Raw genomic sequence first — 22729 nt, forward strand, 5'->3', positions numbered from 1 at the left:
TGTAAGAGCTTGTAGGTACTTAGTGTTTCTGAAATTAGGCCAGTTATTTAGGTGCCAAAATCTGGAACTAGAAGCCTCACTTCAGACTGCCAAGCAGAGAATTTTGGCTTAGTCTATGTTACTGTGTTAATCAGAAACAATTCAGTCAGTAGGCAGCTTCTGGCAAACTTTTTTTTCTCCAAGTCCCTCTTAAGTTAGTAATTATCCATGATGTGCATGTAAGGCAATAGCTTTACTTCATTATCTTCATGCTAGTACAGGGAGGCAAGTAGATTTGTCTTTAGAGCTGTTAAGTATTTGTGAGACTGCAAGACTGAATAAAGTTTATATGTTGTGCAAACATGAGTTGACTGAATTTATGTGCTCTTCAGAAGACCTTTCCGGTGACATTTTAGATGTTCTCTAAAATTCATGTTTATTATTTAAAAAAAATGGTACTTTATTGGCTTACTTAAAAATGAAACACAAAAGAATATAAGCTTCACTTATTTTTTTTATTTTTATTCCAGGTTGGCATCAAGTACCAGTTTTTCTAATCAAGCAGAAAGGTATGGTAGCAAAGGATACCTTGACCAAAATGAAACAATTAAAGCATCATCCTTCCTGGCCCTGAAAGAAACTAAATTTAACTTTTAAAAAATTTATTTAAGGTTTGTGAGTAAGAGGAAACACCTGTCCTTTCCCACTTGTTTCAAATATCTTGTGTTCTGAAGATGAACAGGAGCCCATATTCATGTGTATTGAACTTGAAAAAATTCAGATTCAGACATAATTTAAAGATGCCTTCTGGTTTCTGCAATTTCAGTGCAGCTTTTTCTAGCTTGTTCTGTGTTCAGTATTTGTCTTGATAAACTGTCTCCATACATTCAATCAAGTGAATCATTGTTGGCCATGTAGAACCCCTGGTAGTGATGTCTCATTATGTAAATCAGATGCTGAATAGGATAAGTTAATTTTGAGAAGCTGTAAAACATGTTAAGATCTGCAGTTTATGAGTAAATAGATAATACTTTAGCTTTTTAAATGAAACCATTAATTGTATGACTGATTAGGAAGTACTTAATCTCTTGAAGGAAACCACCAGAGGCAAATTAATATTATAATGTGTGTGTTTACCTGTTGTTCATGTGTTTTATGCTAAAGCCAAGAACATCATCCTGTATCACCAAAATATACAAGGTGAGAGCAGGATTATAGTTCAAACTCAGATGACTCACAAATAAAACTATGTGGAGAATCAGGAAAAATGCAACTATTTATAAAGACTTAAATACTTCAGGTATGTGTTCATAACTTTTTCAGCTCTGCATAGTTGAGCTGAAGTCATAAAATCAATATGCTGAACTGTTTTTTGGGGTCAGGATAGTTCTGCTTTTGACTGTCTCACTCATGACTGAACACTTACGTAATTAAAAAGAATAGGATCATCTTTATTTTCTCCATGTAGTCAGCTTTGAGAAGCGTTTCATCTGCAATGCAGTTTTTTTTTTCCTTTTCCTTCCCTTCATTTCAGCATGATGATCCCTGGAAATGCTGCAGGTGTGGCCAAGCAGTTCCTCCGTTGTGTGTTCCATCAGCTGGCTCCCAATGGCATCTTCCCCCAGCTCTTCCAGAGCAATATTAAAGGTAATGTGTGGTACCTGAGTGCATTTCTGACCCTTTTAGTTACCTCTGTGTGGACAGTCAGTGCAAAAATGTCATTCGAATTTCAGATGGAAGTTTTTTAAGGACCTTGGCCACATCTCTTATGGACTTCAGTGAGCTGAGTTCCATTGCTGCTCTGAGCCAGCTGTTAGAGGTATGTTGGCAATCAGCTCTGTTAATGGTGCTAGTTTTATTAGCATTATCAGGCTTATTCAATCACTTCTCATTCATTAAAAGTTCAGACTTGCATCACCAAAAACAATGTGAATTTTTGTTTTGTCCTCCCTAGAAGCAGGATTAGGCTGTCCTCGCCATTTTCTTTCTGGGTTTTGCTCTCACTGAGTTTTTTGGGGTTGGGTTTTTTTGTTGTTGTTGTTTGGTTGGGGATTTTTTCCCTTAGACCAGCTCCTGGAGCTGTCCTACACATTGGTAGTGTGGGCCATCCCTTCCCCCAGCACTATTTCTGGTTTTCAGGAATATTTCTGCTCATACATCTGAGTTCTCCCTCTCCCCTGTATCTGATGGCAGTTTCTCTAAGTAGTACAAAGATTTATTGCCTGCCTTTCCCTGACTGGCTTCTGTGCACTTGGCTTGGTTCTACTGTAACTTTTATCCTCCCACTAGCGCTAGTCACTTGCATGTATCTTGCTCTTCCAAGAACATGGCGGTTGCTTCATACAAAGATTTTGACCTTACTTCAAAACTGCTCATGTCTTTCCAGGCCTGAACCTAGTATACAAACCAAAAAAGCATACATTGTCTACTGAACATTAATGAACATATCTTGTTTAAAACTGTCTGAAGGAAGACATGGGTGATCCACTGGTGAATACTTCTAGTTCTGCTTCTTTTTGCTGCCATGTCAGTCTAAGCAGGTTATGAGTTAGGACCCTGCTTATAACATTTTGGCTCAAAATCTTTTGGCCTCTACTTTAGGAACTGAACTAGACTTAACTGTCACATACACAGTTCAAATTCCCTACACAACATTTTATCATTACCATTATAGAAGAGGTAAGTAGTATTTGGTCTGAACAAATTAACCTCAGCATTTCCAAATACTGTTTAAGGGACCATTTCTGCATGTGTACATTTGTTACTGTTCTTGTTTTGTTTCCCAGGGTTTAAACAACAAAAAGAATTTACCAGCAGGAGGTGCAATGCTACGCTGTTTGGAAAATATTGCTACCTTTATGGAAGCCTTGCCGATGGATTCACCCAGCAACCTCTGGACCACAATTAGTAATCAGTTTCAGACCTTCCTTACTAAACTCCCTTGTGTTTTGCCACTAAAGGTATGATGTATGGACCTCTGAAATGACCTATACTGCCATTGGTCAGGATGTACCGAAACAGCGGGAAAGCTGTGGATGAGAAATCAGAGCAGGTTGTTGTGAATATTTTCTAATGATTCAACTAAAGTGTCCAGAGGACTGGACTTATTACATGTGTGATCCATCCCTTTAATTATACTTTCTGTGGGTAACAATAACAACTCTGACCAGAGTACTCTTTACCTCTTTGTTGGCTTTTTTCCTTTACGCTTTTCCATGCCCTGTCTTTGTCAGATTAGAATACTGTATTTGAGAGAATCAGCATTTTCGCAATAAAAATCCATCTGTTTTTAACTGTTAAAACAAAATAAAACTCTAAAGAAGAGCATCACCACCTAATTAATTTGCTAAAAGTACACAACAGTCAGACAGGCAGAGAGAACTGAGAATACTGGGAATTGAGCCTAGTGTGTTTGGCTGACCAGGTTGTAGTTCTGGCTGTAATGGGAATATAGTTGCAGAAACTGAATCTGGAAGCTTTGGGCTCTGATTTCTGAGTGCTCAGAGCACATACAGATGGATCTTCTCCTAGTGTGTATATTTCCAGATGTCTTTTCAGTAAACACAGCAAAACCTTTTCTGAGTCTTTCCAGTAAACATGCCATTCTGATGCCCGTATGCTGTTTCCTATGGTGTGAATGAGCCCAGTCATAATTTCTTCTGTGCAAAGCAGCATTGCTCAGTATGAGCTGAGGGATCAAAAATCTAACTTTGTGACATAACATTGTCTTTTAAATTGGGTGTCATCACCAAATTACATGAATGATATTAAATTCCTTGGCACTATTATGCAATAGTCAGATATTGAAACCTCTTCAGGTTTTGGTAAATTGAGGCACTATCTTGCAGCACTTACTAAGCCAAACAGGCAATAACCGTTCCCTTTGCATACTAGCCACCCCAATCTGTTGCATCTTGTCTAATTGAAATAAATAAAAAGAAATTAATTGCATCTTAGTGGTTCCAACTGCATAGCTGCCATTCACAGAACATTTAGATGGAGTGTTTACTCTGATTTCCCTTTTATTCATGGGAGGTATCATTAGTGATACAAGTAAAAAAATTGCTTGCTCCTGAGCTTTTCATCTCCTGTTCCTTCCTCTAGGGTCATAAATGACTCTGCTGTTCTAGATGCTTGCAGCAGCCGGACAATGTGTAGACCCTGAAAAGTCCCATTCACTGCTGCAACATCTGTAATTTACTCAGAAGAAAAATCAATTACACCATGAGGAACAACTTAAGAGGGGCATCTGGAGCAGCTATTGCCAGGGTGCATTCTGATGTTATGGGGTGTGACTTGCAGCCCTGTCTTGGGGTATGGGGGAAAATGTCATAGTCCAGGGCAACCACAGAAATATAAAATGAGGTAGATGGTGCATACCTCCTGCTAATCCACTCTTCCCCCCCCAAATCCATTTTTATTACAGTGGAAATATATTTCTAGAAATTTTTGTCATAAAAGGGTTAAAGTTAACTTTTCTAAACTAGCCCTTTAGTGAAATTTTCTCATCTCAAGGCCCATGCTGTGGTATGTTACCACTGAAGGGGTATGATTGTGTGTTCAGGAATAAGCCATTTTAGGCAAAGTAAGTAAAGATCACTAGGGATCATTTTTCAGACTTCACCTATAACTTATTCATAGCTGCTGCCACTAAAAGCAAGACATGTGCACAGAAAGGTACTAACTCTGGTTTTTTTTTTCTTTTCTTTTTCTTTTTTTCTTTCCTGCCTTCAAATATGTTCACAGTGTTCTTTAGATTCTAGTTTAAGAATCATGATTTGCTTGTTGAAGATACCTACGACTAGTGCCACCAGGGTAAGTTCCAAGAAGACAAAACTCTGTTGCCTCAGATTTAGCCAGCCTGTGCTATTCTATGAACGTGTTCTTATCCCCTAGCTAGGAAATTATTATATATAAGCATAAAATTGTGCAGTCCAATACTCTTTGGAGACTGATAAGAGCTTTGGAATCTAGGTTACAGTAAAGTGTGGGTGGGATTACATTCCTGTGTGGGTGTGAATGTATATCTTCTTAAGAATTTGATGTTCTCTTTTTTTTTTTCCCTCCTCTTTTTTTTTTTTTTAAAAAAAAGATAGTAATGAACTTCCTTAGAAGTTCTGCAGTATAATTCCACTGAGGTCAAGGAGGTTTTCCTGCATAAACACTACAGAATCTCTTATATCTCATAAGCACTGTGTCAGAAGTGAAACTATTTTCTAATTTTTTGCTTCTAATTTCTCATACAAGCATGAAAGCAAATGCTAAATAGAATAGCCATTTGACTGAAACAGTGTAAACCCCAGCAAGATAGCCTCTGAGCTAAAAATAATGATGTTCCATTCAGGCACTTCAGATTTGGCATGCTTTTTGTTTTGCTGAGCAACCAGTTATTGATTTCTCTAAATCATGTCATTGCAGAGTCTTCTGGAGCCTTTTTCAAAATTGCTAAGCTTTGTAATTCAGAATGCTGTCTTCACTCTGGCCTACCTGGTGGAACTGTGTGGTTTGTGCTACCGAGCCTTCACTAAGGTAACAATGAGACTATATCTTCCTTTAGGGACAACTGAAAATAGGACAAAGTCCTACTTCCCTCAAGTAGTATGTTTGTAAGTAAAGATGAAATTAGTGTCAAGTTTCAGACATGTCAACAGTTTTAATGTAGTTTGGCTGATCAAGTAGTGATCACAATTTAGTGCCTTTTAATAACACTGAGTTTCACATTCACAGTATACACACAGATAAAGGGAACCTGCCAAAAAAATTGCTTGGAAAAGTATTTTGGTGTGATTTCATGACTTGAAATTTTTTTTCTCTTGTAGAGATGATATCTGATATTCATGCATGACTTAGTCTGTACAGTCATATCTTTCCTAGTGCACAAGTTTAGCCACATACTTTGTGCAGTAAAAACTTAACTATTCCTGGTGGTGCCTTTTAAGAGCACAGCTGTGAAGGGAGACAACAGATAGCTAAATAAAGTGGAAGACTCCAAGTTAGGAGCTTCCCAGCTTAGATCCTGTTTCATTCTGTGTTAGGTATCTCACTTTGGCGTGCATGGTTGTAAGCTACATAGAAAAGAGAACGGTATGTGTGCACCTTTAAAAAGTTTTTAAGATTCCTGGATGAAAGCTACGGTGTACAAATAACACTGAGTTATTACTCAAGTTCATTTTCGTAGCTACTGGTGAGAAGTTGAACATCAACAAAATCCACAAAAACCAGTCAAACCTTTTACTAAGGGCCCATATGCTCCATTATGTAGATTGTTAAGGTACTGAGCAAAAATGTTGCTTCAGCCACTAAGTGCACCATTTTCCATCATTGATACATTTGTCAAAACAGTAATTAATCCTCAGGAAACATTCTTTCATAAGTAGCTACATGATTTTCTGTATTGATAATGTGCAGCTGGAACACACATTGCTTCGGTCTTGATAAGGCTTAAAATATCACTAGACAAACAATGGAGAAGAAATGATAAAAGCAATGACACTCTCACAGAAAAACTGCACCACAAGAAAATAAGAAAAACTTTTACCAGATGTAATAGTTTGAAGCGTTAAATAGAAACTAACAGTATGTTTAATTACAGCAAGCAAATACTACCTTTTTTGTCTCATTGGAAAGAGAAAAGTTTATGAAAGAAAAAAATCCTGAATACAGAAAGAACCGTCCAGCTTTTGGATGTAATTTGAGTTAGATCTATAGTTAAGGCTTTGGGCAAGGCAAAGTGAGAAAAATGTTAACTTAAAGCCCACAGTGGTTTTTTTTTCATTGAAACAAAAAAAACCCACCACATTTAAAACTGCAGCAAAGAAGTTCCTCTTGCATTTGTGGCCTGATAGGACTATTTCACATCTGTGTGCTAAAGCAAATTTTGAAATACAGGAAAAGTTTCACTCCCATCATTTCAGCTCTGCAGTTTCAGTTATTTCACAAAAATTTTATTAAAACCATGGTATTAAAAACCCCCATGTGTTTCTTGCATGCTTCCTGGTTCAATGTTTTATTAATATACTGAGTACATACTTTCACAAAGGAAGCTTGAATTATAGTGCTTGGTAAAATCTCCTTCTTGATTTAGTTTAATGCAACCTGGTGACCCAGAAATGGAATCATTAGTGAATGGTCTCCTGCAATTTACAGCCACAAAATGCTTAATTTAGTGGAACTCCACACTACATTATCTTTGTTATTTCTGAAAGCTTACCATGGGTTTGCATTAGAAATATCAAATTAATGACTGCTGTTAGAAAAAAAACAAATCAGTTGTGATGTCTGTGTTTCTCTACAGTGGAAATCCCTGTAGCCAAGTAAACAACAAGTGTTGCTTGTAGTGGAATACCATGTAGAAGTGAATTCCAGAAGGGGTATAATTTGTGAACATTTAAACTATTCAGATTTAATTACTTGTTTTACTACTTTGAATGTGCTGGGTGGAACAAAACACCAACTTTCAGCTAAGCTGTGGAGGATTCTTGTCTTTTCAAAGACCAAGCCACTCTGACATGCACTTTGTAGAGACCAGTGCTGTACAACCACTCCAAATCTTTTTTATCTCCACATTTTCCTAATACCCTGTGGCAGGAATATCTTGGTTTCTCTTGTCTTGGAGCCTGAAGACTCACATCAATCTGGTATTTCCTTGTCTGAGTGTCTGTTCCAGGTCAGCAATATGATTTTTTCAGTGTCTGTGGAACTCTCACATGAAAGTAGCATCTCTTCTGTGGATTGTAATCTTCTTATCTGTAGTTTTTCTTTCAAGTATCTTAAGGTCCAAAATGGACAATTTCTGCCTTTCTTATCCCTTACAGCTGCAGAAGCTTGAACCTAAACTTAGCCTTTTGCTAGCATTCTGTTGACCCTTGTTAAGTAAATGCAGAATGCCACTGACTTGGACACGACATGATATTGCTATTGAATTTTTTTAAAGAATATTGAAGTGGCCAATCCTCAGTATTTGTAATTACTGTAGTAGCAACAGAGCTAAAATAAAGAATTTTGCTTTATATTGGCTTACTTGGAGGATAGCATACCACTCCATTAAAGAACCAAATTTACTATTCTTATTACCAAGTTTGGGCCCTGAGATACTGCTAGAAACAAACTTCAGTAGTTTCATGTTCTACACATAGACCTCTGGCAAGTCACAGTTTGAAGATTGCAAGGCATTTTTTTATAGGGATGCATAGACATTAAAGAGGGTTAATTTGGTTTAACAGAGGCTAAAGGGGTTGTATTCTTGACTCTTTGGTACCAGGTTTACACATGTGACTCCCCTGGGCATTGTTCTCATGGAGCTAATACCCATTTACAGCTCCATGGCAGAATATAAAGTTCTTAAAGCATGTATAAACTATGTTTAAACATATTTATCACCAGCAGAATGATAGGAATAAGTAGACTTTGATAGGAAGGGTACTCTGGGCTATTGACATCAGTGTCATCACTTGTGATTTACAGTGCAGGAAGCAAGAGGTCAGATATCAAAAACATTTTGCTGTGAGATAGGAGACTGCTTCGAGAAAGAGGTAGCTCACTGTTGTGTTATCCTTAGAGCAAAGGAAAACTGGGATTCATGAAGCCTATGCTTCCTTCCCAGTGTTCTGACAAAACAATTTATTATAACCCAGTTATATCCTGTGTAGCATAAGTGTTAGTCTGTAAAATAGCTGAATGCTTTTGAAAGAATTTTACTTCTCTTCTTTTCCAGTATTTGTAGGCTACTGTACTGGGTTACTGATACAAACTCCTGTCTAGTGTTCTGGAGGATGTAATTGTCGACTGTCTAAGCATGGCACTGCATTCTGTATGTGTCTCAGGACTGTGAAGGCATATGATGGTGGGAAGGGTCACTGTTGCTGGTGAATTCTAGCAAGTAATCAGGGTCTGTCTGCACCTTGAGTATTGTGCACCATTCTGGTTCCCCATTCCCAGTCAGAATTTGTAGAATTGGAGGAAGTTCGGGTAACAGTAACAAGAATGATCAAACAGTGGGATGAGTTCCACATACAGAGGAACTAAGTTAGGGCTCTTCAATCTGAAAAACCGACAACTGATGGGAATGTGAGAGAGGTCTGTAAGGTCACAAGTGACCCAGGGAGGGATGGTAATTTCATGCCTTTCCAGTACAAGAACAAGAACATACTAAGTTTGTAGGAACCAGTGTCAAAGCAAGTAAAGGGAAGTGGTTCTTCAACAGTGTGTGACTCCTTGTCAAGTACTGTGGGTGCTAAAAGTTGACGTGGGTCCAAGACATGAATGGACACATACGTGGAAGTGAAATCCACTGAGAGTTATGAATTATACAGAAACTACACTCAGCTCAGAAGCTCCCTGAGCTGAAAATAGTTGGTAGCTAGGAGAGTAGTAGTGAGAATTATACATGCTTGCCTTATTTTTATTCTTCCTTTTGCATCTGTTTGTGGCCTTGTTGGAGATGAGTTACTGAGGACATTTGTTCTGGTCTGACCTCTCCTGGATGTTCTTGTATTATTCTTATCAGAGCACTGCTCAAGCATGTGTGATGTGTGACTTTTGAGTACTTGTCCCCTCAAGTAATGGTTTCATAATACAGCTGAAGTGATCCAGTCTTTGCTGCTCCCATAAGGGAATGAATTTTTTTTTTTCTCTTTAGAGTGTTAGCTTCTCATGAGTTTAGCTGCCTAGACTGCAGCAATGTAGGTAGACAAGGACCACTGCAGTTTGGGGCCCGTTCCATCAGCTAAATGTGTTATCTGTCTGCACGCTCCATGTAACTGAAGATCAAACTAGGAACTTGAAGTAAGGTCTCTTGATTCACAGTTTGGCCTCATAGCGTTCATGAAAGACATACCATTCATGTTTTGGCACCTTCTCCCAAATCAGGGGTTGATGTTTAAAATCTGTTTTCATTAAAAGGTATGTGGGTACTGGGGGAGATACACACTGTTGTTGTAAGCTTTGGCAGTATGCTACGCAGATACAATGTGGTGACATCAGGTCTCTAAAGAGGAACACTGGCGACTGGCTTCTTGGTCTGCTGCAACCAAAGCTCACTCTCACTTCCAGCTGTTCATCTCTTCCAACTCCTTCCCTTTTAGCTGCACTTGCTACTCTGTGCAGCTGGAGGTGGCCTTCAAACTGACCCTAACTAACTAAACCTCACAAGAGTTCTCTGAGGAAGAGGCAAACATTATTATCCCATTTTACAGATGTCACAGAGGAAATGAGGCCCTGACTGAGTAAAAAGTTCCACCCATTTAACTTAAGTGAGCAGGCAAGTGCATGTGATTTACAAGATGGAAGATACTAGGCTTTAAATCTTAAGAACACTTTGGATATGCTCTCTTTATTAGACAACATTATTTCATCTCTGATGGTCATTTGAAAGAGAGCTTAGTGTAGGTCTTCCTGCTGATCAGAATTCATGAGTTGCTCTGGTCAGTAGCAGGTTATAAATTTGTTCCACATTTTTATCTTATCATCTAAAGTCAGAGAATGTAAGAGTAAGATGTGTAACAAGCTCATCTTATCTCTTGTACCACCTTGCTGTCTCAGCTCTACAACTCTATTCTTAGGCTTCTGTGTTCTAATCTCCATTGGCTGATTTTCCGCTATGTTTTAAAATGTTTCTGTTGTAGCAGCCATGGCCAAGACAGTTTTTATTGTGTAAGTGGAAAAGTACTGCTGGTCTAATGAATGAAAATAGATGTCCAAGCTGCCTTAGTGCAGACACCCTTATTTTAAGGGGAATGACAAGAGGAAAAAAGTATGGTAAAATGCAGACCATTCTGGCAGGTTTAATGAAAGAATAGTGCTAAATACTGTTGCCAATTTTGTTCTCCTGTGTCAATCCTTACTGCTTTTCCCTTTATATGGAACTACTTAGTGAAAGCTACACTGCATGCCTGGGCTTTATAACTGTTTTATAAAATCTATCTTTCACATGTGAAATATTAAAATCTTGGATATAGTGCCTGATACAACATCAAATGAGAATCACCCTCACTGATGTCTGTTCAATCAAGTCTGTAGAATTACATAAATGATGAATGTCTGCTCTTTTGTAAGACAGGAGAAACCAGTACACTTTTGTAACTTTTTTTAGTCTCAAACATAGATGAAAAGTATCTTTGTGGTTTATTGGTGTGTGTCAGTGAATCTCAGGGCATTCATAATTCTGTGTTTTTCTGTTGTAGGAAAGGGACAAATTCTACTTGACGCGTAGTGTCATATTGGAATTACTGCAGGCACTCAAGTTAAAGTCACCCTTACCAGACATGAATCTGCTGCTGTTGGTGCAGGTACAGGAGATTCCCATGTAATTCTCATACTGATCCTGTCTCGGCCCAGGGGAGGGGAGGAGGGGAAAAAAAAAAAAAGGCAAGCCCATCATGGTTGCATAAAGTACCAGCAACGTCAAGGGAAGCAATAATTTTTTGAATCAAAATCCAGTTACATTTGTAACTGTAGGTGCATCCATTTAGACTGTCACACTAAAATTTAAGAAACTAAATTGGAAATCCACATTTCCCGGGATGATAATGACCTGTGCATCATTGCTGACGTATTGAGGATCATAGAATATATCTCGAGTTGGAAGGGACCCATAAAGATGGAGTCCATTGAGTTTCATACCATGTCCCAGTGGGGCAGCTGCCCCAGCTGCTGCCTTGTCTTCATACCATAGCCCCAAAACCAGTTAGCAGTTGTGTGTGGTAAGAGATGCTAGTTGGTCATGGGCCAGAACTCAGTTTCTGTCTATTCAGGCAGGCAGTCAGCTGTCTCCAGTCCCTGAAGGCTGTTCTCTTTTAACGTGGAATTTTCCAGCAAAGAATACATAGACAATATTTCCATTCATTGCATTCTGTGGATTGCTGAGGTAGGAGTTAAGCTAGCTTTTTCATAGGAAAATCTGATGAAGTAAGCTACAAACTCATGAAAAATCTTTCTGCCTCCAAAATGCCAAGTGTGGCACTGTTTGGCACCACAAGCCTGTCCCTCAAAAACAATTTACTGAAGTCCATTAATTTTAATCACAGGTAGTAGGCTCTCATTGTATGCAATGAGCTAACCATTGTATCTGTTTAGTAACTTTAAATGACAGGGGACCAGCATAACAGCACTCCATAAGGTTCAAGCAAGATGTTCATTATGTGGATCATTCATAATGCTCCCAGCCACACAGCTCCATTCACTCTTTCCCCTCCCGTTACAGGGCCAAAGCTTCATATAGCTTACTATGGGCTCGTTTTCTTTTGAGTACTGGCACATTACTCATAGTAAATAAGTGGTTGCAAGTTGACAGAGAAATAATACTGACAGGTGAAATTAAATAGCAGTTAGGATAACTCTGAAAACAATTATTATGCCATCAGTATTAGGGGAAGAAGTTGATGTGGGGAAGAATAACACTTGGGTTTTTTCCTTTGGGTGGTAAAAGGTCATTTTTAAAAATTCATTTTAATTTCAAAAGCAGAATTTGCATATATTTTAAATTTTTTTTAAGCCCAGACTTCTTTTTTCAGTCCCAGCCAAGACTATCAAATCACTTAACAACCACCAGCCTCTTACTGTCTTATGGGTGCAGTGATGCAGCTTGATACCATATGCATCAGTGTTTGCTGACTTGAACTGACTATTTCCTGTATTACAGAATAAAGCAATTTTTCTGCACTGCTGTATTGTATAGCTCAGTCCTATGGCTACGCCAAGGGGTGACAATCCCACAGTCTAGTCAATCCTGAATTCCTCATTTGAGAATGCAAAACATGCCACTTCAGTTTTGGCAGTGAGATTTAACTGGTGAACACTTTTCCTTCACATTAAGTCAATCACCTGATAGGCACAGTAAGAAAAACTCTCTCTTACATTATCTTTATGAGAGAAGATAAAATGATAATTGCCTGGGGTTTCCTCCTAGCACTGTTCCCATATGCTGTATTCACTTTGTGGTGTATTCATACCTTACACAACAGCACCTAATGTGGATATAAATGTCTTTTATGATGTCTGTCTTTCAGAGGCTGATGAAGTGATTCATATTTCCTGCTATCCAAAGCAGCCAGCTTCTGTTTTTATGCAGTCAATGGTAAAGAATAGGGGTTGTATTCAGACCATCTGCCATAGATGCCTACTGAAGGCATGATGACTACTTCTCCCATTGACTGTGCAAATTGGCAGCGCTTGGTAGTATGTGGTCTGAATCATTCAACAGCTTCTTGAATTTAAATACCATGGTAACCACTAAGCTCATCTTAAGCACCGTTGTAATTTAAGAAACCTATTAGTAAAAATGCATATGTATCTGATTATTTTAATTTTCTTTGGTGTCATTAATAGCATGAAGGGATTGGTTCACCTCTTTACCACACAAAGCCACAATTTTAGTTCAAGTTGTATGGTTTTGAATCCATAAAGCTATAGCAGGGTTAACACAGCACCAAATGGAAATGGTTTTAATTTCCAAGACAGTCATGTTCCTATGGACATGTTAGCCTGTGTACAAGATTCTATACAGACAGTGCGTACAGAATACAGAGATTAGTCAAAATGTTCGAGATAACAAAGGAGACAGAGCACTTTAATGATAGATCAGTTGTGGGCTGACTAACAAAGGAATTCCTTGGAATGTACATTTGATACCCCCATTCATCCAGATTACGTGGTGCAGTGTCACTGGTGACATCAGTGCTAAGATGAGAGTTAACTTTATCCCACTTTACAAAGAATGAGAATTTAACCAGATCACCCCTATCATTGCATAGGTGTCCTGGATGATAAAGGGTACAGAAAGTCTGTCTCCTTGATTTATCCTAGCAAATGAAAGCCATCATGTACATGCTGCTGTTCCGTGGGTTTCCATAGGAACTGCTTCTTCACCCAGCATTTTGTTTCCCGGTACTTTTCTCCCGCTCGCATTCCATCAGCACGCATCTTCAGGATTTCCATTGACTTCAAATTATATTAGTGTCTCATTAGGATTTGCTTGTTCAGTCAGGCTTTAAGGTTCAGTGTATCGTCTGATCTGTTTCGTTTAGGTGACTCTTATTTTGGGCTGAACCTTCAACTAATGTACATCTGTGTGTATCTAGTGGTTCCGCTTTATGTTTCTGTGAAGATCTGATCTACTAATTACTCAGTGGAAGGATTTAAAATTACATATATGTTTATTAGAATGTATATTTTAAAAACTGTGATTATGTATGGAGGTATAATATAGATAGATTATGGTATATAGATAGTTCACTACAGTCAGCAGACATTCACATTTAGACATTATTCTGCAGCTGTATCTTAGCAGACAATGCTAGTAAGAGGCAAGGCAATTATTTGCCCATTTCTCATCTTTTTGCATTGTGGGGGTAATTTTCTTTCCTTTTTTCTTTACATATGGCTGGCATTAAATCTCTTGCTAGTGATGTCTTAATGTATTATAGTATTTGTAGAGGGAGATAACATAAATGACAGTGAGTTGGACTGGAAATGTAAGAAACTTGTCGTTTTAAGTTTGGTTTCCCCATCCTCTTTTGGCTGCATTGCAACTTTAGGAAGCATCCTTGAAACTGGCAGTCTGATGATAAGAAAGATAAGCTAAACAAGGCCTAATTATTAATTAGAAACAGAATGGAGTTTGTCAGCTGTTTTTCACATATAAATTAGTATCTGTTATTTAACACAAACTCCTCTGTGCAAAAGATGTAGAAAGCTTACAGGAGGCCAGTAGAGTTTGCTTTGCCTGCCGCTTCTTATTATTGTTCTTAAAAGAAAATGTCTGAAATAAATGACATTTGTCTTTGGCAAGGGTTTTTTGTTGACTTATATGGTGAGTGCTGTACAATATCTGTAGCAGCGCACTGAACTCACTGTTGGATGCTAAATATACTCAGCCAGATTCTTAAGGGAATTATGGTGCTTTTTTGCAGCTAAAGTAGTACAAGGGAACCCTAATCTACACACAAATGGTTGACTGAGAAATTCTTCACACAGGAAAACAACACATCTGTTGTCCAGTGGTCTCAGCGTCAGCATTGCTTTTTCTGAGATAGGGTGCATTAGGAGAAAATCTTTCATCTATTTGCCTAAGTCCATTACTGGTCCTTCTTTTAAAAGAGAAGTGGAGAGTCATGGTTGCTGTTTGAACTAAGACTCAACTCTCTTTACTGGATTGATATAGCCCATAACCCTAGGGCTTTCTTCTGCTTCCCATGTAATTATTAGAGCTGTGGTACAGAAGAGCACCAGGCCATCTCTCGACTGAAATATGAGTTAGATTCCCATTTTATTTCCACTTGGCTTATTCTGGTGTAAAATAAATTCTAGCTAGAAGAGTCAGCTGGAGCCAGACCTATGTGTGAGGATACCTAAATAGATTATTAATCTAAACTCAGGTACGTCTTTCTGGTATTTATCCCAAAGAACAGACTCTTCATGAAGATATAGGTTGAGTGGTTTCCAAGTCTTGGTAGGCAGTGTGAGTTCAGATTAAATCTGTTACTGAAAGGTAAAGCTCGTGGAAGTGTAAGAGTAAATTCTAGGTCTGTAAGGAATATTTAGAAATATTTTCAAGAAGAGCAGCCAGTCATTGAGAGTACTGCTAACACACATGCATCAGACAACTGTAAAATATATTGTGTAGTCAATATCTGTCTCAGCTTGTGAAGGTACCATGGTATTAATTTTCAAGAAAGAAAATTAAGGTTTAGGCCTTAGTCTGACAGTTCTTTTCTGTCTGCTCTTTCTTAGAAAGTTACATTGCATCACTACGGAGAGAAATTGCTCAAGTGCAACTACACTATTAGGACAAGTTTTAGGAACAGGCAAATCATCTGCAGGGTGTCCAATGCATTATTGAAGCTTATAATTATTAAATAACAGTATTAGCAGGTCTAATGTATGAATGAAGTGGACATCAGAGATTTTGGGTCAAGGGATTTGGAAATAAAAAAAAGCAAAAAAAAAAAAGCAAGGAAAATAAAAGCATAAGAAAAGCAATTAGAGATATTCTACTGTAACAGAATGATACTGACCTTCTCTCAGAAACAGCTTGTATTTTTGTAGTGTTGTGGCCTATATTATGCAGAAGTTATACCACACCATACCAGTGTGTTCTCAACTTCAAAATTGTTCATATAATTCATCATTGTAGAACTTCGGTGAAAGTGTAATATCACAGTGAAGAACATGGCATGCTGCCTTATCATCCTCTATCGTGATTTGCATTATGAAAGAGGAACATTTGATATATGCAAGGAATAGCGAAGTTATATATTTTTGCTCATAAAAAAGGTCTGATTTATTTTATAATATTCTTCAAATTGCTCCTGCACAGCATATATGTGTTAATTAAGCACATTAAAGTCAGATTTTTTTTCATTAAAATTACCTCACTTATAATGGTGAATTAACTAGGTTGTTTATAAAGAAAGAGAGCTCTAAAGGCAAATTACTGTGAATAAAAGCAAGAAGAGTTCTGAACTGATTTTAATAAAGTAATGAATAACTTACTAATGTCTTCAGGTTCCTCCAAAAATAATTAAAAAATAACTTGTCTTTAATTTCTTCTTAGTTTGTTTGTGCAGATGCTGGAACAAAACTAGCTGAGTCAACAATCTTGCATAAACAGATGATTGCCTCTATGCCTGGAGTGAGTACTGAATCAAACTCCATCTCTTAGTTTTGGTTTTTAAAATATGTCTCTTATTTGGCTCATTTTGCTTCATTTTAATGTTCTTTCCTGTTCATTTCTTTTCTGGTTGGCAAGGTGTATTGCAGGCAGAGGCTGAGATGCTTCTTCCTTTTTATTAACGTTGGAAAAGTTCTGAACCTGATGTTGCTTCCCTTACTTTCACTGATATTCTTTAGTCATATAACAGACTAGCTGGAGCCTATGCTTAAGAAGACAACATGTGGGGAACAGAACAGCTGAATACCTCAAAAAATGGTAGCAGGGAAGAAAGCTATAAGCCATTGCCTCCATGCTCACAAAAGATTAGCTGCTTAAGGAATGGAGTTAATGGTATTTTCCTGGTAATGTATAAGGCATTTATCTATACCCTGCTGATGAGCGTAGCTAAATTACCAGTACTGATAATTGCCTAGGCGCTGAAAATGCACCTGGTGAATATGCGAGGAAGTAGCACACCTGGACCCAAACAGATGGATGAGGGTTAGCCCAGATCTGCTTCACAAACTGGGGAAAACTCATTTCCCTTTTTGTGTGTCTCTCTCAGCTTTAGGGGTGACCTAACAGGATCTTCTGAAATGTGTGATTTTTTTTAATGCAAATCTTTAATAATACCTTTCCTCCCAACAGAATATTTTAATTTATACTTGCTTTAAATAGGTAGACTAACATTGGTGTTAGAAGGTATGATAGGAAACTGATCATTTCAGAAGAAATCATAGAGAATCGGGCTGCCTGCTGCTTAAATGAAACAGAATAGATGGTTGGAGAGAAGTCTTTTGCAACTGAGCATTATTTTCAGAGATCTGAGTATAGTATCTTTTATAATTCTATTATTCGATATATTGGAACCCATGTGGAATCCTTAGTCCACATAAACTGGATGGAGGATATGCTGACAGGGCTGCCAGTGACCTTGTTTTACTGTTTGTTATTCTGTCAAAGGAACTGACAGGCATAGCATTTGAAAAGCCAGAAGGTGGCATAGTTCAACACTGTGTAGATTGATATTAACATACAAAAATGAGAAGTGCCCAGGTCAGTTGTTTAAAAATAGAATATTAACAGTTTTTTCAAATTTCAGCCACTAAAACTCAATTATGGCTTAATAATTTTGTGATCAAAACTAAATCTGGTTAATTTGTATATTCAGATAGGGTAATCACCTTCGGTGCTTCAAAGTGTAGGTAATTAAATAGAGGTCAAAGAAGAGTAGTTTTCCCCTGTAAACTTTACTGCAATGTTTTGCCCTGAGCCTATGATTTTGTATACAGTAGTTTTTGGTGACTTAAAGATACCTAATTTGATAATGTCATCATCTAGCCTCAAAAGTTAAGCATTGCTTTTACTTGGCCCCTAAGAATGAGGCATTCATAGTTCCCCTTGAATTCAGCTAGCATTATCTTCACCTCAGACTATTAACATGTAAACAGAAGTTTATATGATACCTAGTGGGCCAGTCATATCACCTTCTGAAAGCTTTTCTCGAGGGTTCTCTGGTCTGTTCAAAGCCCTTATTTAATCTGACAGCTTTGTTCTGTTGACTGCTTTGCACACCTTGGGCTTGTCTTGTACTAGCCAAAGGCCAGATTCACGTTTCTCATTGTGTTCTAGGAAAAGGATTAAGAAAATTTGTACTGTGGGAATACAACAAGCACCACATTGAGTCATCTTGTTTTCCCTTTGAGGTTGTTCTTGCTCTGGCACAGTTTGCTTCTCAATTCTTACACTTCTATGGTCAAACTGGAGCAGTTCATGAAGGATTTCATTTATCTCTTATAGTCCTTGCCTCCCCTTTTGAAAATTGAAACTAGCTTAAGTGCCATTAGAATGCTGTATTTTGAATGATTTTGCTTCAGGAATAGCACAGAAACATTTGTTAGTTTAAAAAAAAAAGGAAAAAAAATTTTCTTAAATTTCAGTGGTGTTCATTTTAGTGATGTTTACACATAAAATACCTGAAGCCAATCATTTAAACTGTTTTTCCATCATGAGTAATGTGAACATAAGGGCATCTGTGCCTGTGACTGAATTTTGTTTTCTGGGGTTGTAGCTGGTTGGTTCCACTTGCAGAAATGCTCAGCTGCTTGGAGAACTGAGTTGCTAAACTCTCAGTGACTTTTTAAGACTTTGATTCTGGACCACTGTAAATCTCAGGATGACATAACAAGGATATTCTTGAAAGTTTCATTGGTTAATCTTTTATTGCTGTCACAGATAAGGGTATTTTATGATGCGTGAAGAAGCTACAGTGACTGGGCTATCTTTTTATACTATCATCAGATAAGAGGGCATATTACAGTGAGAAGAAAAACATCAAAGAATACCTACTCCTAAAAGTAATCTAAATAAAAAGTAAAATAAAGAATTTGAGACAGACAAATTGTGTTCTGGTGAACAAGAAACAAAGACAAAAACATGAACATATTCAAAACCTGGTACTTAAACTTATTTCTTTTATCTTCTAGTGTGGAACAGCAGCAATGGAATGCATGAGGCAGTATGTTGGAGAAGTGCTGGATTTCATTGCAGATATGCATACCTTAACCAAATTAAAGGTTGGTTCTGGGCATATATTGACCTAAAGTGTATGTGCTTTTTTAACAAAAAAAAATGTTTTCTGTAATGAACCTACCTGGGAGAAACAGTTGGAAGTCTTTGAGGATGACTGACAGGTTTTTTTCTTTCTTTTTTAAAAAATGTTAGTACTGTTATAGATTAGACACTTCTGGGGGATCAGTAAAAAGTAGCTTATGCAGTGTTGAAATGGAGGCTGATTCAAATGTAGTTAGCACAATAAAAATGCAGGCTTGATTTTTCTGAAATGATGATAAGCTAATGGTAAGTTTTTCTGAAATGTTGATGATAAGCTAATGTCATACCAAAATCACTGTGAGAAGTAGTCATGTTTAATATAACCCTTGGAAACATAAAACTCCTTGCCTGTACAAGTAATTACACTCTTCTGGAGGAATCCTGTGTCTCATATACACAAACAGACACTTAATTTAATTGGAAGTTCAGAGGTTATTAAAATGCAGTAATTGACCTAAAAAAAAAAAAAAAAAAAAAAAAAAGGGCGGGGGGGGGCCTCTTTCTTATGGATATTGTTGTTTTCATTGTTAGGTTATATTCTGTTGAGGTGGGGAAAACTGAGTAGTTCTTATCTCTGTAGTCCAAACTGCTTTTTGGTTTCTGTACGTTAGTTTGATGCCAAATTCTAACAGGAGCGATAGGAAAATATTTCTGTCAGCATAAAATATTTCATTTAGGAATTTATTTATTTATTTCATGAAAGCATCCTACTAATAACTAGCTGGTCAAAATTAGCTGGAATTTCTGTTTCATGGGAGAAGCCAGTATCTGTTAAATTTCCTACAAAATGGAAGTTCTTTAAGATGTTTTAGAAAAGAACTAGGCTAAGTAACATTGCTGCTGTATAACAGGAAATAATAGAAGTGTAGCTGTTTCAATTGCTAGCAAAATAGCATCTATTGATAATAGCTTAAATAAAAAATATAATATTTCAGCTAATATATCACTAATAGTCGTAATGCTGTGGAGGGGGCAATATTTATTCTATTTAGTATAACACTATCCCATTAGGCAGTTTTATTGTATCATCTGAAGCTAAGTACTAAGTGAGCATTGAGCTGGAAGTGAAATTTTGGTTGTTAAAATCCTCCTTTTTGTAGAGGGCTAACACCCGTCTTATAGTGGAACCATCTGTCACTTCTCAATGCCAGGCAAAGTTAGAAAGTAGCCTTTTGAGCTACATACTGGTACCCTGCACAAGGGTGGATTTCCTTCAGCACATAAAATGGAGGCAGAGGTGTGACTAGGCCTTGATGCTTCTAACTTCTGCAAAGCTGGCAAGACAAATAAATGGTGTGGGAGCGCAGCAGAGGGACCATTACAGATATGGAGGAGAGTCTATGCTGTCAAAGATGCAGCCAATCTGAAATCTGGCAGTAGAGATTTAGTCCTCGTACACCAGCAACTTGATGATCCAAGGGGAAGTACGTCAACTGAAATAGGGCATATCATTACTGGGCCCAGTCAAGTAGCTGCCAAGCTGCTTTTATGTGCTCAGTTGACAGATACAGGAAAACAGTGCTGTCCTGTTCTAGCTAGTTTGAATCATATTGCCATTGCCTACATGCCTGGGCTTTGGCACGTGATCTTCTAGGCAAGTTCTTTGACCAAGCTCTTGGCATTTGTTTCTAACCTCAAGAGCCACTGTGCTTCTTATTAGCAGAGTGCATCTGCTAATAAAGGGTGTTGATGATCTGTTTTCCTGATAAATCAGTATAGTCTTTCCCTGAAAGGGCCCTTCTACTACTGCACCAGTTGTCTGCTGAAAGCTACTGGAAATGCACTGGAGTGTCTTATGCCACAAGTTCATGCAAGCATTGTGTAGCAGGCAAGACAGAGTAAATGATAACCTGTAGTGGATATAGATACTGGAGTTTATTTATGAAGCAATGAGATGATAACTTTTACCCTACTAGTTTCTCACACACTTGCTCACTGTCCCCCTGTCCCCTCCATCCTACCTCATGCCCCAGAGGGGACACCTTATTGCAAGTTAATAATACTTAACCACAAAGGAGGAAGAATCCCAACTAAACTGAAGCTCATGTCTCTTGAAACTCGCAGTGACCTTGTTTTACTGGACAAAATATCACTTTTGTTAAGTTCTTACCCTGTTGGCCATATGCCTTGAATCCCTTTGAGTTTTAAAAAAATAATAAGGGAAGCAGCCTTTTGTGCTGGAGTAGAAATTTACTTCAAAGCACAGACTAATTAATAATTTTCAGCTGAATTGGATTGTCTTTCCACTCTGTCCCTTAAAGTTATTCACCTATTTTTCTTACAGTTCAGAACTGCTTTCAGAATAGGTAGGCAAATGAATCATAAATGAGGGAGACAGACATCTGGTTTGCCAGTTCCACAGAAAAACATGAGCTTACCTGAAACCAGGAATGGGGAAAATTTATTTATAAATACTTGCAGGTATTCTCTCTCCTCTGTAAAATGTTTCTGTAGAAAGCTCTCTGCCATTTGCATTTTTTCCTTCTGCCCCTTCTCCCTTGAACTGTAGTCTGATTTTTAGAAATGCTTTTACAATGCTTCAGTCTGATAAGATGATAATTTCTTATGCTTAGTAGGGCTATTTCTTTTTAAATTTTTATACACAGATATAGGTAGGACATGAAATAAAACTTTACCCAGTTCTTCACTTTTATGTTTTGAAATTAGACAAAAAGCTTCCCAAATGTGTAGTCTGGCCATTTAAAACTAAATCAGAACCAAATATTCTAAAATTTCATGTTGTTTTGATTTAGCCATGTGATACAGGAATCTGAAAACAAGATTAATGTAATAGGAGACTCAAATACTACCATAATTTTATGTATTGTAAAGAATAAGCTTTGGCTGTCTTTGGAAAATGAAAAGGCAGTTTTTATTTAACCAGACCAGATAAACTTATTCTGTGGTTCCAACATGGCTGGGAAAATATTTGTAAGCATTTCTAAGTTTACAAATAGTCAGAACTTTAAACAAATTCACAACATCTAGATTCAAATTCCTGTAAGCTCATTTAATATATTTACTTATGTTGCTTGGGTTTTGTTAATAGATGTGTTTCTAGGAAGTGAGTCCTAAGATTATCCAGTTGTAAAATTTCTTACTATGAGTGTTTATTATCAACAGCATCTGGACTACCAAACTAACACAAAGAATACTATATGATTTATATGACCAGTAACAATCCCAACAGCAAAATTTTAATCTTGGTTTTCAAATTTTGAAATTTCTACTCTCTGTAGAAGTTCAGTGAACAGAAATAGTTAAAGTTGTTTATTAATTTCCAATGTCTTATTTTGCGTGTCTGAGAATAGTTTCTTTGAAAGAGGTTAATTATTTTCAGTCCTGCGTATTAGCAACTACTGCATTATAAAAAGGTATAAGTGTTAATTCTCAAGATAATCACGTTCCAGTTTATTTTTTCTGTTCAGTTTATCATCTTTTTTTCCCTTTGGAATGACATTTTAATTGGTAAACCTCCGTAAGGCTTTA

At 37.4% G+C, this 22729-nt stretch overlaps 1 protein-coding gene across 9 annotated transcripts in view; it reads left to right on the plus strand.

Moving 5' to 3' along the window:
• Positions 1–22729, plus strand: part of UNC79 (unc-79 homolog, NALCN channel complex subunit) — a 115101-nt gene that overhangs the window by 77592 nt on the left and 14780 nt on the right. For 8 of the 9 annotated variants that reach the window (XM_049828745.1, XM_049828748.1, XM_049828749.1 and 5 more), the window contains 9 exons: positions 510–548; positions 1514–1626; positions 1713–1798; positions 2766–2939; positions 4726–4794; positions 5398–5508; positions 11160–11264; positions 16529–16606; positions 19114–19203. In XM_049828745.1, the coding sequence (XP_049684702.1) occupies positions 510–548; positions 1514–1626; positions 1713–1798; positions 2766–2939; positions 4726–4794; positions 5398–5508; positions 11160–11264; positions 16529–16606; positions 19114–19203 (865 nt within the window). The remainder of the gene's footprint in view (positions 1–509; positions 549–1513; positions 1627–1712; positions 1799–2765; positions 2940–4725; positions 4795–5397; positions 5509–11159; positions 11265–16528; positions 16607–19113; positions 19204–22729) is intronic. The other variant, XM_049828747.1, reaches the window with a different exon arrangement.

This window comes from Accipiter gentilis, chromosome 25, assembly GCF_929443795.1.
Source record: "Accipiter gentilis chromosome 25, bAccGen1.1, whole genome shotgun sequence".
Lineage (NCBI taxonomy): Eukaryota > Metazoa > Chordata > Aves > Accipitriformes > Accipitridae > Astur > Astur gentilis.